This window comes from Mesocricetus auratus, unplaced genomic scaffold, assembly GCF_017639785.1.
Source record: "Mesocricetus auratus isolate SY011 unplaced genomic scaffold, BCM_Maur_2.0 Super-Scaffold_100025, whole genome shotgun sequence".
In the NCBI taxonomy this organism is placed as follows: domain Eukaryota; kingdom Metazoa; phylum Chordata; class Mammalia; order Rodentia; family Cricetidae; genus Mesocricetus; species Mesocricetus auratus.
The window spans coordinates 15,548,317-15,562,740 of NW_024429206.1; the positions used below are offsets into that span (position 1 = coordinate 15,548,317).

At 49.7% G+C, this 14,424-nt stretch overlaps 1 protein-coding gene across 1 annotated transcript in view; it reads left to right on the forward strand.

The window, feature by feature from the left end:
• The first annotated feature begins 53 nt into the window (after positions 1–53).
• Positions 54–14,424, forward strand: part of Dnah10 (dynein axonemal heavy chain 10) — a 110,199-nt gene continuing 95,828 nt past the window's right edge. The window contains exons 1-10 of the mRNA XM_040731515.1: positions 54–283; positions 1,513–1,596; positions 3,656–3,756; positions 4,849–4,957; positions 6,174–6,289; positions 7,070–7,292; positions 9,618–9,775; positions 10,153–10,383; positions 11,868–12,058; positions 13,702–13,900. Coding sequence (XP_040587449.1) covers positions 70–283; positions 1,513–1,596; positions 3,656–3,756; positions 4,849–4,957; positions 6,174–6,289; positions 7,070–7,292; positions 9,618–9,775; positions 10,153–10,383; positions 11,868–12,058; positions 13,702–13,900 — 1,626 coding nt within the window. The 5' untranslated portion in view covers positions 54–69. The remainder of the gene's footprint in view (positions 284–1,512; positions 1,597–3,655; positions 3,757–4,848; positions 4,958–6,173; positions 6,290–7,069; positions 7,293–9,617; positions 9,776–10,152; positions 10,384–11,867; positions 12,059–13,701; positions 13,901–14,424) is intronic.

The following is a 14,424-nucleotide window of genomic DNA, read 5'->3' on the forward strand; positions in this document are numbered from 1 at the left end:
CGTTGCCACGGACGCCGCCCGGCTCTCCGCCCTGTCTGCCCGGTGTCCTGCACTGCTCAGGTCTACACCATGGACGACCTGCGGGTCCTGTGGATGCGCGACCGCGTGTACACTGCTTTCAACCTCAGCAACCCCAAGCTGTTCGAGGAGCTGCTGAACCGCAACGACAGCGAGGCGGAGGACCTCATCCTGCATTTCCTCAACTACGCAAGCGACGAGGATGGCGCCTCTACACTGTTCTTCTACCGCGTCTTGCAGCCCGAGGAGGTGGAGGTGGAGATTGGTGAGCCTGAGCAAAAGCCAGCCTCCAGTTAGCACCCTGCTGGCACTTAGCCCTACTGTGTGCTCGGGGCGTAGCTGCTGCTTTCATCTGTCCTCTGAAGGGCGCTTCCATCCTCGCTGTCAACGGCGGCGCAGGACTGCGCACTTGCCCGAGACGTGGAGGAGGCCCAGAGTCTCTTGTTCTATAAGATGCCTCCCAGCCGGAGGGGTCCCAAGGCGAGAGTCTGCAGAGGCCCAGGGGAGCTCGCCTTCCATGCCCTAGGCCCCTACTCTAAAAAGTGGTAGCAGGCCAAAGTGGTGCCCGACTGCAATCCCAGCTGAGGTAGGATCACCTGAGGACCAGAGCAAGTTCGAGAACCATTTGAACTCCACAGAGGGGCAGGGAGGGGAGGGAGAAGGATAGAGAGGGAGCTACACAGTGTTAGGATACACTATGCCTGCTCTCATGGACTTTGCTTTGCTTTCATTACTTATTACATTGTGAGACAGAGTCTCATAGCCCAGGCTGGCCTGGAATTGACTGTGTAGCTCAAGGTACCCTCAAACTCTCAATCCTCCTGCCTCAGCCTTACTGTAATCTAACCATCCCAGCCTTCATTTTTCTTCTTAAGGTGGAACTTTGAACCTGAACCCATTATCCTGGGCCTCTGGGCTAGGCCCTTTTATTACAACCAAATAAAAGTACGAATTTCAGGATACGCTAACAGGATTCTGTATACATTTAAAAAACAAGCATGAGACCTGCACCAAGACCCTAATGCCTTGCAGTCCCCGGGAGCTCTAGCTAGTAGCAGACAGTTGTCCCCTGCTGTGTCACCACCTGCTGGAGTGCCTTCACTCTGCCAGGGCTTTGGTCTCCCTTCAGAGCACCCCTTGGGTCATTTCTGGCACTTATTTTGTTTTCTGAGCTAGGGTATTGTGTAGACCAGGCCTCCTCCACCTCCTGAGTCCAGGGACTTTACCAGCTCACTGGAACAGTTTCCAGGCTACCCTCAGAGTACCAGGCCCCTCTGGTGCTCACTGGTTGGCTGCGTTTCTTCCATAGGAAGGTGTGTCCTTCACCTTCCAATTCGCACAAATCTCCCTTGCTGGCCCCAGCACCATGATGTTTTGCAGGACATTTACAAGTCCCCCGGGGGGGGGGTGTCCCTACCCTTTGACTCCACTTGAAGCAAAGGTGCTTCATCTCATACAGTTTTGTGTTTTCTTCCCCATTATGGTTCCATACAGAAGAAACCCCTGTGGTCCCTGAAGAGGAGGCGGAGGAAGATGAATCTGAATCTCAAAAACCAGAGGGTACCGATAAAGTGGCAGGTGACTGTCTGGAGGGACAGAGGCCACTTCTACATGGGGAGCTGTGGCGCTGGCGGTGGACACGTGCATAAGGATCCCCGGACTAGCATCACATGGCCTTAATAGGACAGCAGAAAACAACAGAAATATCTTTCCTCAGGTCCAGAGGCCCAAGGTGTCCCCAGGGCCATACTCCCCCTGAAAGCACCAGGGAGCTCTCCTGCCTCCCTCCCTCCCTTCCTTCCTTCCTCGCTCTCCTCCTCAGCTGCTGCTGACACTGGCACCGCTTGGCTTATGGGCACCCCAGTGTCACCCCTCCTGCTCTGCCATCACATGGACCCATACTGTCACTTCCCGTACCCAGGCAAAGACTGAGGCAGAGTGTGTGTATTTGTGTGAGTGTGAGTGTGTAAGTGTGTGTGTGTTTATACGCGTGTATGTGGTGGTCAAATTAAGGAACAACAGATAGGGGTCCTTTTCTTTCTTTCTTTTTAAACACAGGGACTCAATAGTGAGTTCGAGGATAGCCTGGGCTACATGAGACTGTCTTAAAAAGCAAAGGAACAGCCAGGTGGTGGTGGCGCACGCCTTTAATCCCAGCACTCGGGAGGCAGAGGCAGGAGGATCGCTGTGAGTTTGAGGCCAGGCTGGACCGACAGCCTCCATAAAAACCAAAAAAGAAAAAGAAAAAAAAAAAGGAAAAAAAAGAAAAGAAAAAAAAAGCAAAGGAACAAAACCCATAGTATAAAACTCAGTGTTAACAGTTTCTTTATTGGTGTGTGTATGCACACACATGCACCTACATTCACCCACACAGGTGATCGTGCTGTAGGTGTGTGCATATAAAGCTGTGTGTGCTCACATGCATACGTGGAGGCCACAGGACACCCTTAGGTGCCGTCTCCTCTGGAGCTGTCTGCCTTGTTCTTGGAGACAAAGTCTCTTACTGGCCTGGAGTTCACCTAATACACTAGGCTCTCTGGCCAGTGAGCCCCAGTGTAATGCAGAAATATTAAACTACACAAAATAGGGATGTCCTATGATATTTTATTGAAAGACAAATCATTTACCTGAAAAGCTAAGAAAGTCAGGAACCAAAGGGCCGCACGCTGCTCTCCATGTTGAAACCAAAACCCAAAGAGCGAGTCTCCTCCCCCAGCTCTATTTATCCCCTGTACGGTCTATGTACCCGTGAACACACCCACACGGGAGTGGTCAGGGATACGTAAAATCTCTCCCTACACCAGCGGTCTTCCTGTTTCAGCCCCCTCAGTGCTGTGACCCCACACCTGCCTTTCTACAGAGTGCTGGGTTTGAACTTGGGTCTTCAGTCTTACATTGTAAACACTTTACCTGTGGAACCATCCATCATCTGAACCCTAGCCCAACTTCAACTATTTCCAGTGACATTAAGCATACCCTGAGTGTGGTCTTGCCTGCTTGTATGTATGTGTACCATGTGTATGCAATACCCATGAAGCTCAGAAGAGGACATCTGAACACATGGAACTGGAGTTGCAGATGCTTGTGAGCTGCTGTGTGGTGCTGGAAACAGAACTCAGGTCCCTTGGAAGAACAGCCAGTGCTCTTAACCTCTAAGCCATCTTTTCAGCTATCATCTCAATATTTTTTGAGACAGCGTCTCCTAGAGTCCAGGCTGGCCTTGAACTCTGTAGCCAAAGATGACCTTGGACTCCTGCTTCTCCTGTCTCCACCTCTGGAGTACTGGGTGACAGGTGTCACCCAGTCACATCTCACTGTTCATTTTGCCAAGTGTGCTGAGGGCCTTGCACACACTAGACCAGTGTCAACTGCTGAGTTACACCCATAGCCTAGTGACTCTTATTCATAAACCTCTTGTAAGGTTAACACACACACACACACACACACATATACACACACCAACTCAGAGAAATCACATGCTGGACATCACAGCCAACATGAATACCCGTGAGCCACAACAAGGATGGGGGTGTGGCCTGCTGTGACTGCTACACTCCTGTCCTTTGCATACTAAGGCATCTGCATGGCGGGAACTCTTGTTTCCGGTCATCCCGACCGATTGGATTGTGTTTTGCAGTCAAGCATTCGAAGCTGAGAAGTGACTCCACGGCCCCCTCCCTGTTCACCATGGATGATGATGACCTAGAGAAAGAGCAGTTAGACAGACTGCTTGGCAAGGTGCGTCCTGCTCTCTATCTATCCTTGTTGGCAGAGTGGCCCGGGGGCTCTCATAAAACAGGGTGACAAGCCGGGCGGTAGTGGCACACGCCTTTAATCCCAGCACTCGGGAGGCAGAGGCAGGCGGATCTCTGTGAGTTCGAGGCCGGGCTGGACCGACAGCCTCCAAAACAATACAGGCAAACCCTATCTCGAAAAACAAAACCAAAACCAAACCAAAACAAAACAAAAAACAGGGTGACAGGCACTGAACATGCAAGGGACACAGTGTGTTAGAGTGGGGACTCCAGAATCTTGTGTTGAGATTTCCCAGAACACCCTTAGATTCATTACCGACTGAGGGAAAAGCTGTCCCACCAGGAGTCACGTCTTACAGAGAAAGGAGGGAGCCATATATAGTGGCACACACATGATACACACACATGCATGCAGGCAAAACATTCATACACATGGAATGAATGAACCTTGAAAAACCCAAATCTTTGTTTATCTATTTAAGTTCTATTTCATTATGCTATGTGTATGAGCGTTTTGCCTACTTGTAGGACTGTGTACTACATGCATACCTGGTACCTTCAGAGGTCAGAAGAGGGGTCAGACATCTTGGAACTGGACTTGCAGATGTTTGCAAATCACCATGTGGGTTCTGGAAACTGCACCAGGGTCCTTTAGAAGAACAGCTAGAGCTCTTAACCACCGAACCATCTCTCCTGCCCCAAATAAACAATTTTTTAAAAACATGCACACACACACACACACACACACACATATACACACACCAAAAGAACAATTCCCACCAATGTCCCAGAAACAAGCAACCAACCCACTGGCCAGAGGTAGCTGGTTTCTCTCAATGGGCCCCGCCCCCGAAGCTCCCTGCCTACCTTTCCTAGGTGAGCTTCTCAGTCGTCCCTATAGAAGCCACCACAAGCCTAGTAGAAGCTGCGGACTCAGGGCTGGGGTCTGGATGTGAATTAGCTCTTCTGGGGCCACTGTATAACTCCTTATCAGGAATGAGACCCTCCATGCTAGAGATGAACACATCCTGCAGAGCAGTCACCTGCCAGCCCAACAGTATCCTGTCTGTTTCAGAGGTTTGAGAAGCGCATCGTCAACAGGCTGGATCTGCACGTGAGCTGCACCCCCATTCCAGAGGAGTTTCTGGAACAGAATGTGGTGTTCTTCCTCAGAAGCACAAAAGGTACCTTCGCTCCGTGTGTGTGTGTGTGTGTGTGTGTGTGTGTTACATGTGTATGTGTGTATATGTTCATGTGTATACATGTTTTCACATGTGTGCGTGTATGTGTACATATATATGTGTGTGTGTGTGTGTACATGTACATGTGGAGAGGCACCCATGTTCACATACATGTGCAGACAAGGTTGACACTGGGAATCATTGTCCAGCACTTCTTCCTGGGCAGTCTTTTAATCAAACTCAGAGGAGGTTGATAAGGCTAGTCTCATCTACCTTCCAAGGATGGAATCAGTGGCCACCACATCCACCTGGCATTCACACAGGTTTCCAGGGATCTCAGCCCTGATCTTCATGCATCAGACAAGTGCTGTGACCACTGAGGCATCTCTCCAGCTGTGTGTATGAAGATGGGCTATATGTATGTTTTAAGATTTTTTTTTTGGTTTTTCGAGACAGGGTTTCTCTGTGGCTTTGGAGGCTGTCCTGGAACTAGCTCTTGTAGACCAGGCTGGCCTCGAACTCACAGAGATCCGCCTGCCTCTGCCTCCCAAGTGCTGGGATTAAAGGCGTGTGCCACCAACGCCCAGCTAAGATTTTTTTATTTTGTGCATATGCATATTTTATGTACACCATATGCATGCCTGCTGCCCTTAGACATCAGAAGAGAGCGTTGGATCCCCTGACACTGGAGCTACAGATGGCTGTGAGCCACCATGTGGGTGCTGGGAACTATACTCAAATCTGCAAGAGCAGCCAGTGCTCTTACTACCCGAGACATCCCTTCAGCTCCTAAATAGATAACTTTTAAAAATAGAGCCTTCCAAGTTCTTGTTAATACTATACTATAATGTAAAGTACAGTACAATTTTTAAAACTCCCACAGTCTTTAAAAACTTAGACAGGCAGTGGTGGCACATGCCTTTAATCCCAGCACTCGGGAGGCAGAAGCAAGCAGATCTCTGTAAATTTGAGGCCAGCTTGGTTCCAGGACAGCTAGGGCTACACAGCAAAACCCTGTCTCCAAAAATCAAAACAAAAAACCAACTTTAAAGTCTAATATGGTCTAGTTTAGTCTCATTTCCCCAGGGTTTGCTTAGACCCCAGTCAGTCTGTCCTCTGACTTTGTGACCAGAGCCTCTCAGAGGAAGGAGAGATTCTGGGACCACTGGGAGTGTCCCCACCATACACTGACTTCATGTTCTGGGTCTGTTTGAATTAGATGCAATCCCAGAAGCCACCGACATGAACGAAGCTATGGAGATCATGCCAGAAACCATGGAATATGGCGTCTTAAACTCCCAAGTTCTCGGCTTCCTGAGGGACATCATCTGCCAGGTATCTGTGGGTCCTACAGCAATGTTGGCATCTCCAAGACAGTCCCCTGATTCCAAAGGAAGACGGGAGAGTTTAGTCTTGGAGAGGTGTGGGACAGGAAGGAGATCACTATCTGTCTAGGCCCTTGTTCATTTGGTAACATCTGTTTTAAGATAGGCTGGCCTGTCACTCTGTAGCCCAGGCTGGCTTTGAATTCATGGTAAGTCCTCCTGTCTGTCTCTCCCATGCTGGGATCCCAGCTGGACCACTCCAGGCCTCTGGATGACATCTTTTGATCTTGTGACTTCTGAGAACAGAGACACTGGCTGCTTAAGACAATCAAGCTGTTAATTATAAAACAACCTCGGGCTGGAGAGATGGCTCAGAGGTTAAGAGCACTGACTGCTCTTCCAGAGGTCATGAGTTCAATTCCCAGCAACCATATGGTGGCTCACAACCATCTGTAATGAGATGTGGTGTGCACATGGAGGCAGGGTGTTGTATTTGTAATAAATAAATAGATCTTTAAAAAAATATAAAACAACCTCAGAGTAAAAAAAATTTATTCTAAGTGGCCCTATGGGACATAACCAGCAAATCAGGTATCCTTTGTGAACTTTGTTGCATCAAAATCATTCTTGTCTCGGTTTGTAGCCCAGCCTGCCTTGAACTGCAGCCCTCCTGTCTCAGCCTCCTGAATGCTGGGATTACAGGTGTGCTCAGTACCAATTTGCACATCTGTCAACAGACAGCTGGAGACCCCGGGCCGCTTTAATGACATAGATTGCTGTGCATTTGCAGGTTTTCATGCCTGCGCTGTCCTTCAACCAGCACAAGTCGGAGTCAGGCCAGGGAGCGTCGTCTGAAGAAACCCATGAGTTTGCTTCTTATGACACAACAGAGACGTCTGGCATGTCCGGGGAAACGATGGAGTACCACAGCATCCAGCTGATACGTGATGAGTTCTTAATGAATCTTCAGAAATTCGTGAACAACATTCAAAGAACCATGCAGCAGCTTGAAGGTCTGTTCTGTCCCCTCCCCTACCCATTTGTGGTGAACTAATGATTTCATCCTACGAAGGCAATGCAAAAGTTCAGGATGCTTATCATTTTTGTTTGTTTTAATTTGTGTGTTTGTTTTTTCTGAGACAGGGTTTCCATGTGTAGCCATGGCTGTCCTGGAATTAGCTCTGTAGACCAGGCCAGCCTCGAACTCACAGAGATTTACCAGCCTCTACCTCCCCAGTGCTGGGATTAAAGCCATGCTCCGCCACCACCCAACAATCTGTGATATTTTTAAACATACCATTTTGTGTGTTTGTCTGCATGCAGTTCTGCAGAGGCCAGAGGAGGGCACTGGGTCCCCCTGAAACTGGAGTTTCAGGCCATTGAGACTTCTCATGTCTCTGCTGGAAATCTATCCATTTCATTTCTCTTGACCCCCCCCACAACACCCCTGTTTTGAGACAGGGTCTCACTACATATCCCAGATTGGTTTGGAACTCACAGAGATCCACTTGAGCAATCATGGGGGCGCTAGGCCTCATCTGAAAGCTTCATTCAAGCCCTGCTGTAGAATTTAGGTGACCCACTGTCAGTGGTCATCGGCCAGGCAGCACCTGCCTGATCCCTTCCCTTTAACTGCGGTCCAGAGCCTGGGGTGATGGAAAGCACGTGTGGCAAGCAGAGACCAAGGAGGCAAGAGGCTGGCTGGGTGAGGCAGTGGAGCTGAGCCGCTGCTCATGTTTAGGGACCCAGTTATGGAAAAGGTGACAGCGCTTAGCCAGGAAAGCTAAGGTGGGACTAGTACTCTAGGACAATCAACTCCTTCCCTTCCCTTCCCTTCCCTTCCCTTCCCTTCCCTTCCCTTCCCTTCCCTTCCCTTCCCTTCCCTTCCTTCCCTTCCCTTCCCTTCCCTTCCCTTCCCTTCCCTTCCCTTCCCTTTCCCCTTCCCCTTCCCTTTCCCCTTCCCTTCCCTTTCCCTTCCCTTCCCTTTCCTTTCCCTTTCCCTTCCCTTCCCTTTCCTTCCTTTGTTTTCCCTTTCTTCCTTCCCCTCCCTCCTTCCCTCCCTCCCTCCCTCCCTCCCTCCCTCCCTCCCTCCCTCCCTCCCTGTGGAGCAGCCCAGACAATGCCTATGCTGCCGCTTTCTGACTAGCTCTCCCAGGACTTCAGCCCTTGACTCTGGGTGGAAGGTTGGGGTGGCGCACCCCTGTGTGCAGGCATTGGCCTTTAGATGTCACTCACTTTCTTTTTTGATATAGTGTCTCTCACTTGCCAACTATTCTAGGCTGGCTGGTCCCTGAGCCCAGGGATGGCCTATGTCTGCCTTGGGATTCCAGGCATGAAGCATTGTTCTTGACTTGTTCCGGGGGTCTGAACTTGTGTCCTTAAGCTTGTGTGGCAAGCGCTTTAGCTGATGGAGGTATCTCCCTGGCTCTGGTTTTGCACATGCCTGAAGTGTTCTTCACCTTGAAGATTTCCTTGCTGGTTGCTCTGTTTGGCCTGAGACCACTCGTCCTCATTGCTTTTCTTCATAGCATTCTACTTTGTTGAATGGTTACGTATTATCCCCAGCCCCTGAGACAAAGAACCAGGACTTAAACATTTTCTTCTTTACATTATCTTGATTTCCTCTGAGGATACCCCTGAACCCATGATTTATCTTCATTTTATATTGGAAATTTTCCCTTTTTTAAAGACTTGTTTTACTTTATGTGTATTTGTGTATATTTGACGGGGAGTGCATGTGAGTGCAGGTATCAGTGGAGGCCAGAAGAGGGCATTAGATCAGAACTGAGTTACAGGGGGTTGTTAGCCAATCAATATGGATGCTATTGATTACAGACCTCAGGACCACTGTAAGAGCAGGTGCTCTTAACCACTGATTCATCTCCCCAGCCCCTGAAGATTTCTTTCCCTTTCTTTCTTTCTTTCCTTCCTTCCTTTTTTTTCTTTCCTTTCTCTCTTTTTGAGGCAGGGATTCTGTGTATGCCTGGCTGTCCTGAAACTCACTATGTAGACCAGGCTGGCCTCAAACTCTGAAATCAGCCTGCCTTTACCTCCCAGAGTGCTGGGATTAAAGGTGTGTGTCACCACTGCCAGGTGAGGTCTTCTTAAGTAGTCACTGAACTCTGGTTTGTAAAAATCAGACACATTATGTTGTCAATCAAGGAACTTCTCAAGTAATGACATCACTTTGATGGGATTTAACCACTGGACCAATCAGCAGAGGGTTTTAACCACATTCCCGTGAAAGAGACAGAGACAGAGGAGGGGGCAGAGACGAGCTAGCTGATGAACTTGAAGGCTTTGCCTAAGCTTGGCTCTAACAGGTTGTTGTCCACCAGGCGAGATCAAGCTGGAAATGCCTAGCATCAGTGTGGAGGGGGAAGTGTCCGAACTGGCGAAAAACACGGAAATGCTGGAGTCCTTGGAGCAGTGTGTGATCAATTGGCTGAACCAGATTTCATCTGCTCTGGATATCCAGCTCAAGAAGACACCCCAGGTGATGTGTGCAGGGTTTGCAATGCATCGTCCCAAGAAAGGGCTCCGTGCGAGCCAGTCTCTCTCACTCTGTGACTTCCCTAACGATGCTGGTGGGGCTAAGGGCACCCTCAGACTGCCTCCTCTGCAGCAGTGATGTGTAGTTTCTGGCCCTGTGGGCAGCACCAGGAAGGGCAGGATCTTTGTCTTGCATTCCCAGTAGAGTCCCGGGATCCAATCTGACTGGCCCATACCAGATGAGAAAGTCCACCCAGAAGCCCCATACTGCCCAGCCCGCCTGGAGCAGTTGGGAAAAGAAGGATGGGCGCTACAGAAATGACCATAAGTGTCCACCCACAGTAACGGTGAGCGCTGTCTGTGTGTTCATATCTCCCTCAGGGTAATGGCCCTCTGGCTGAGATTGAGTTCTGGCGAGAAAGAAATGCAACGTTGAGCGCCCTCTATGAGCAAACAAAACTCCCCTTCGTTAGGAAGGTCTTAGAAGTGATCAAGGAAGGCGAGTCCATGCTCACAGCCAATGTGCAGCCAGTCCTGACGGAGCTGTTCAAACTCCACATGGAGGCCTCGGACAATGTGCGCTTCCTGTCCACCGTGGAACGTCACTTCAAGGTACAAAGGGTGGGCTGCACTCTGGAAAACCAGCTCTGGGAGGGACGCTGCATGGATGTCACTTTTAAATTACGCTGAAGGGCTAGGGCTGGGACTCAGTTGGAAGAGCACTTGCCTTGCATGCATCGAGCCCTGGCTTCCATACCCAGGACCACATAAGTCCTGTGTGGTGGTCCACGTCTGTAATCCTAGCACTCGGTCATTTTTGGCCACATAGTGAATTTGAGGATAGCTTGGTTTGAATCCTTGTCTTTTTTCTTTCTTTTTTGTTTGTTTATTTAAGACAGAATGTCTCTGTGTAGTCCTGGCTGTCCTGGAAGTGGCTCTGTAGATCAGGCTGGTTTCTAACTCACAGAGATCCACCTGCCTCTGCCTTGTGAGTGATGAGATTAAAGGAGTGTACCACCACTGTCTAGTTGTTTCTGTGTTCTTAATCTTATATTTATTTATTTATTTTTTCAAGACAGGGTTTCTCTGTGGCTTTGGAGGCTGTCCTGGAACTTGCTCTGTAGACCAGGCTAGTCTTGAACTCACAGAGATCCGCCTGCCTCTGCCTCCCGAGTGCTGGGATTAAAGGTGTGCACCACCAACGCCCAGCTCATTTATTACTTTTAATTACATGTAAGTCTGTACACACAGGAATGCACGTGCCTACAGAGGCTCTGGTCTGCAGCTAGAGTGACAGGCGGTTGTGAGCTACCAGACATAGTGCTGGGAATTGAACTCAGGCCCTCTGTTGGTGAAGTACATGCTCTTAACCACTGAGCCATCTCTCCAGCCCCTAAATATTTATCTTTTATTATTTTTAATTATGTTCCTGTTCCCGAATTTTTGTCTTCATGAGCATAATATGTCATGTTATGGTCTGAGTGGAAGTGTCTCCCATGGGCTTATGGTACTGCTGTTCTGTGAGGTTCTGGAACCTCCAGGAGGTAGAGATCTCCCCGGAGGAAGCAGGTCATGGGAGGTAGGAGGGCTGTTTGTTGTCTTTGTGGGACTCCTCGATGTCTATTCCTCTGCTTTCTGGTTGACAGAAAGTGCACAGCTCTGTCCCACCCCACGTTTCCAGGACACATTGCCTCACTTCTTGTTTTTAGTTTGGAGTTGTAATACAAATTTAAAAGACTCAAATTACAGGTTCCTCCTCAGATATGCATGCGATGTGTCATTTTCCTAGCTTGCTTCCTGTTGCTGTAATAAAACATGACAGCCTGGGCTACATCGTGAGATCCTGTCTCAAATAAATAAGCAAGAAAACAAAAACTCTCCGGGAGCCAGGTGTGGTGGTACACACCTGTAATCCCAGCACTTGGAAGGTAGAGGGGAGAGGATCAGGTGTTGAAGGTCATCCTCCAATATGTAGTAATTTTGAGGCTAGTCTAGGCAACATAGCAAGACCCTGTTTAAAAAAAAAACAGAGGGGGATTTATTTCCTGGACTTGAGGCTAAGTCCCTCTTCTGTCCCCTCTCTCTGGCTTTGGCAGAATATCACACACGGTTCCAACTTCCACGTGGTCCTGGACACCATCCCGTCCATGATGAGTGCCCTGCGCATGGTGTGGATCATCTCCAGACATTACAACAGGGACGAGAGGATGATCCCACTCATGGAGCGCATTGCCTGGGAGATTGCTGAGCGCGTGTGCCGAGTCATCAACCTGCGCACTCTGTTCAAGTGAGAAGCCACCGGTCCCTTGGGGTTTCCTCCTGGAGTCCAGGCTGTGCACAGTTCAAGGCTGGGTGTAGGGCTCAGCAATGGAGCAGGTGCCGGGTATACCAAGGGCCGTGGTTTCGTCCCCAGCACTGCAGAACAACATCACAGAGACTCAAATGCTCTCAATGTACTAGCCATCATATCAGTTGACTTAAGAGCATTCTTTATGGGGCTGAGGAGGCGGCTAAGCAACTGAGAGCATTTGCTGCTCTTTTTTTTTAAGATTTATTTATTACATATACACCAGATTGAATTGTAGATGGTTGTCAGCCACCATGTGGTTGCTGGGAATTGAACTCAGGACCTCTGGAAGAGCAGTCAGTGCTCTTAACCTCTGAGCCATCTCTCCAGCCCCAAGCCACCTCTCCAGCCCCGCATTTGCTGCTCTTACAGAGGACCTGGGTTCAGTTCCCAGCACCCACAGGAAGCTTGCAGCAGCCTGCCTGGACTAGAGCTCCAGGGGGAATCTGGTGCCCCCTTCTGGCATTCTTGAGTACTGCACTCATGTGGTCTTATGCACACATATGCACATAGATTTTTAGCACATATATTTAAAACAACATTCTCTTCATGTCCCAAAGAAGCCTGAAATCTTTTAGTCACTTCAGAGCTCCTCCCTCTCCAAGTCCCAAGGCGTGGAGATCATACAACACCAAGTCTTTTCTGGGTGATGTTTCATTCCTCATGACATCCTCAAGGTTTGCCCATGATGTATGTGCATCACCTGAACTTATCCCTTCTTATCACTTGTTAAAATATAGCATATGTATTTTATTTACACAGTGTCACACAAAATTCCATATATGATTATATTGTGTAAAACACAGTTATGTAGGTATATGAGTTATTTATTTATTTTTGAGACAGGGTCTCATTGTGTATCTCTGGCTAGCCTGGAACTTGACACATAGACCTGCCTGCCTCTGCCTCCCAAGTGCTGGCCTTAAAGAGATGTGTCACCCTGCATGGCCTATTTTACTTATGTGTATGGACGTGTGCCTGTGTGAGTGAATGCACACGTGTGTGCAGGTGCCTGCAGCAGAGGCCAGAAGAGGGCGTCAGGTCCCCTGGAGCTCCAGTTGCATGTGCCGTGAGCCGCCTGAAGTGCATGATGGGGTCTGAACTCTGGCCCTCACGACAGAGCAGCACGTGCTCTGCAAGGCTGAGCCGTGTCTCCAGCTCCACGCATGTGGTTTTGAGTGGGACTTTGTTCCTTATTCATATTTGGAGAAACTAAGGTGAATGACCAGGGCATGCTCAGTCCTAGGCCTGGGCCCTCAGGAGGCCTGGCCTGTCGGGTGTCTGTGATGTGGGGATCAAATCCAGGGTCTCACAAAGCTAGACACAGGCATGGGGCTGCACTCCGCCGTTCTCTCACTCTGCGCATGGGTGAGTCAGCTCCACGCAGGGTCTGTGCTCCAAGGTTGAGGCTACACAGTGACCACAGGGACAGGCGCCAAGGCCGCCTACTGTCCTACTCAGGTAGCCATGTTTTCCCAGAAGCTAGGCTGGACGGCTGCGGCGGCAGCGGGGCAGAGTGGGTGGGTGACAGGATGACAGGGATAGTGTCTTTGTTCCAAGCCTGACATCTCTTGGCCTAACAGAGAAAACAGAGCGAGTGCCCAGCACAAAACCCTGGAGGCCAGAAACACTCTCAAGCTATGGAAGAAATCCTACTTCGACATCCGGGCCAAGATTGAGGCCTCTGGCAGGGAGGCACGGTGGGAGTTTGACCGGAAGCGGCTGTTTGAGAGAACAGACTACATGGCCAGCATCTGCCAAGACCTCACAGATATCCTGCAGGTAGTAGCCATGCTGTCTGGGATGTGTGCAGATGTGCCTGATGGGAGGAACCGTTCTGGCCTTTGGATAGGGGATGCCACCATGTTGGGTAGACTCTGGAGATCTGAAAGGGTCTGATAGAAACGTCTGAAAGAAGAACGAAGAGGATAGTCTAGAATGTACCAGAACGTCCTGCTGCACCCCGGGGTCTTTTGTGACTGTGGATGTGTATCTAGGTCGGCTGGTCAGTGACCCTCAGAGACCCATCTGACTCCACCTCCCCAGTGCTGGGATAACAAGCACAAGCCACCATGCCTGTCAATCAAATGTGGGTCCTCATGCTTCTTACTGACTGAATCGTTTTCCCAGCAGGCTTTGCAGCGTCTCTCTGTGCTCCGCACCGCCCCCCCTCTGCTGGCAGACCACCTCCTGAGGTCTCCTTGTCCTAGGCACTTGCCTGTCCTGACTTTGATTCCCATGTGGTTCTCCCCACCCCACACCTTCCCACTGCCAGCCTCATCGCTGTTAACTCTCCCTCTGATCAC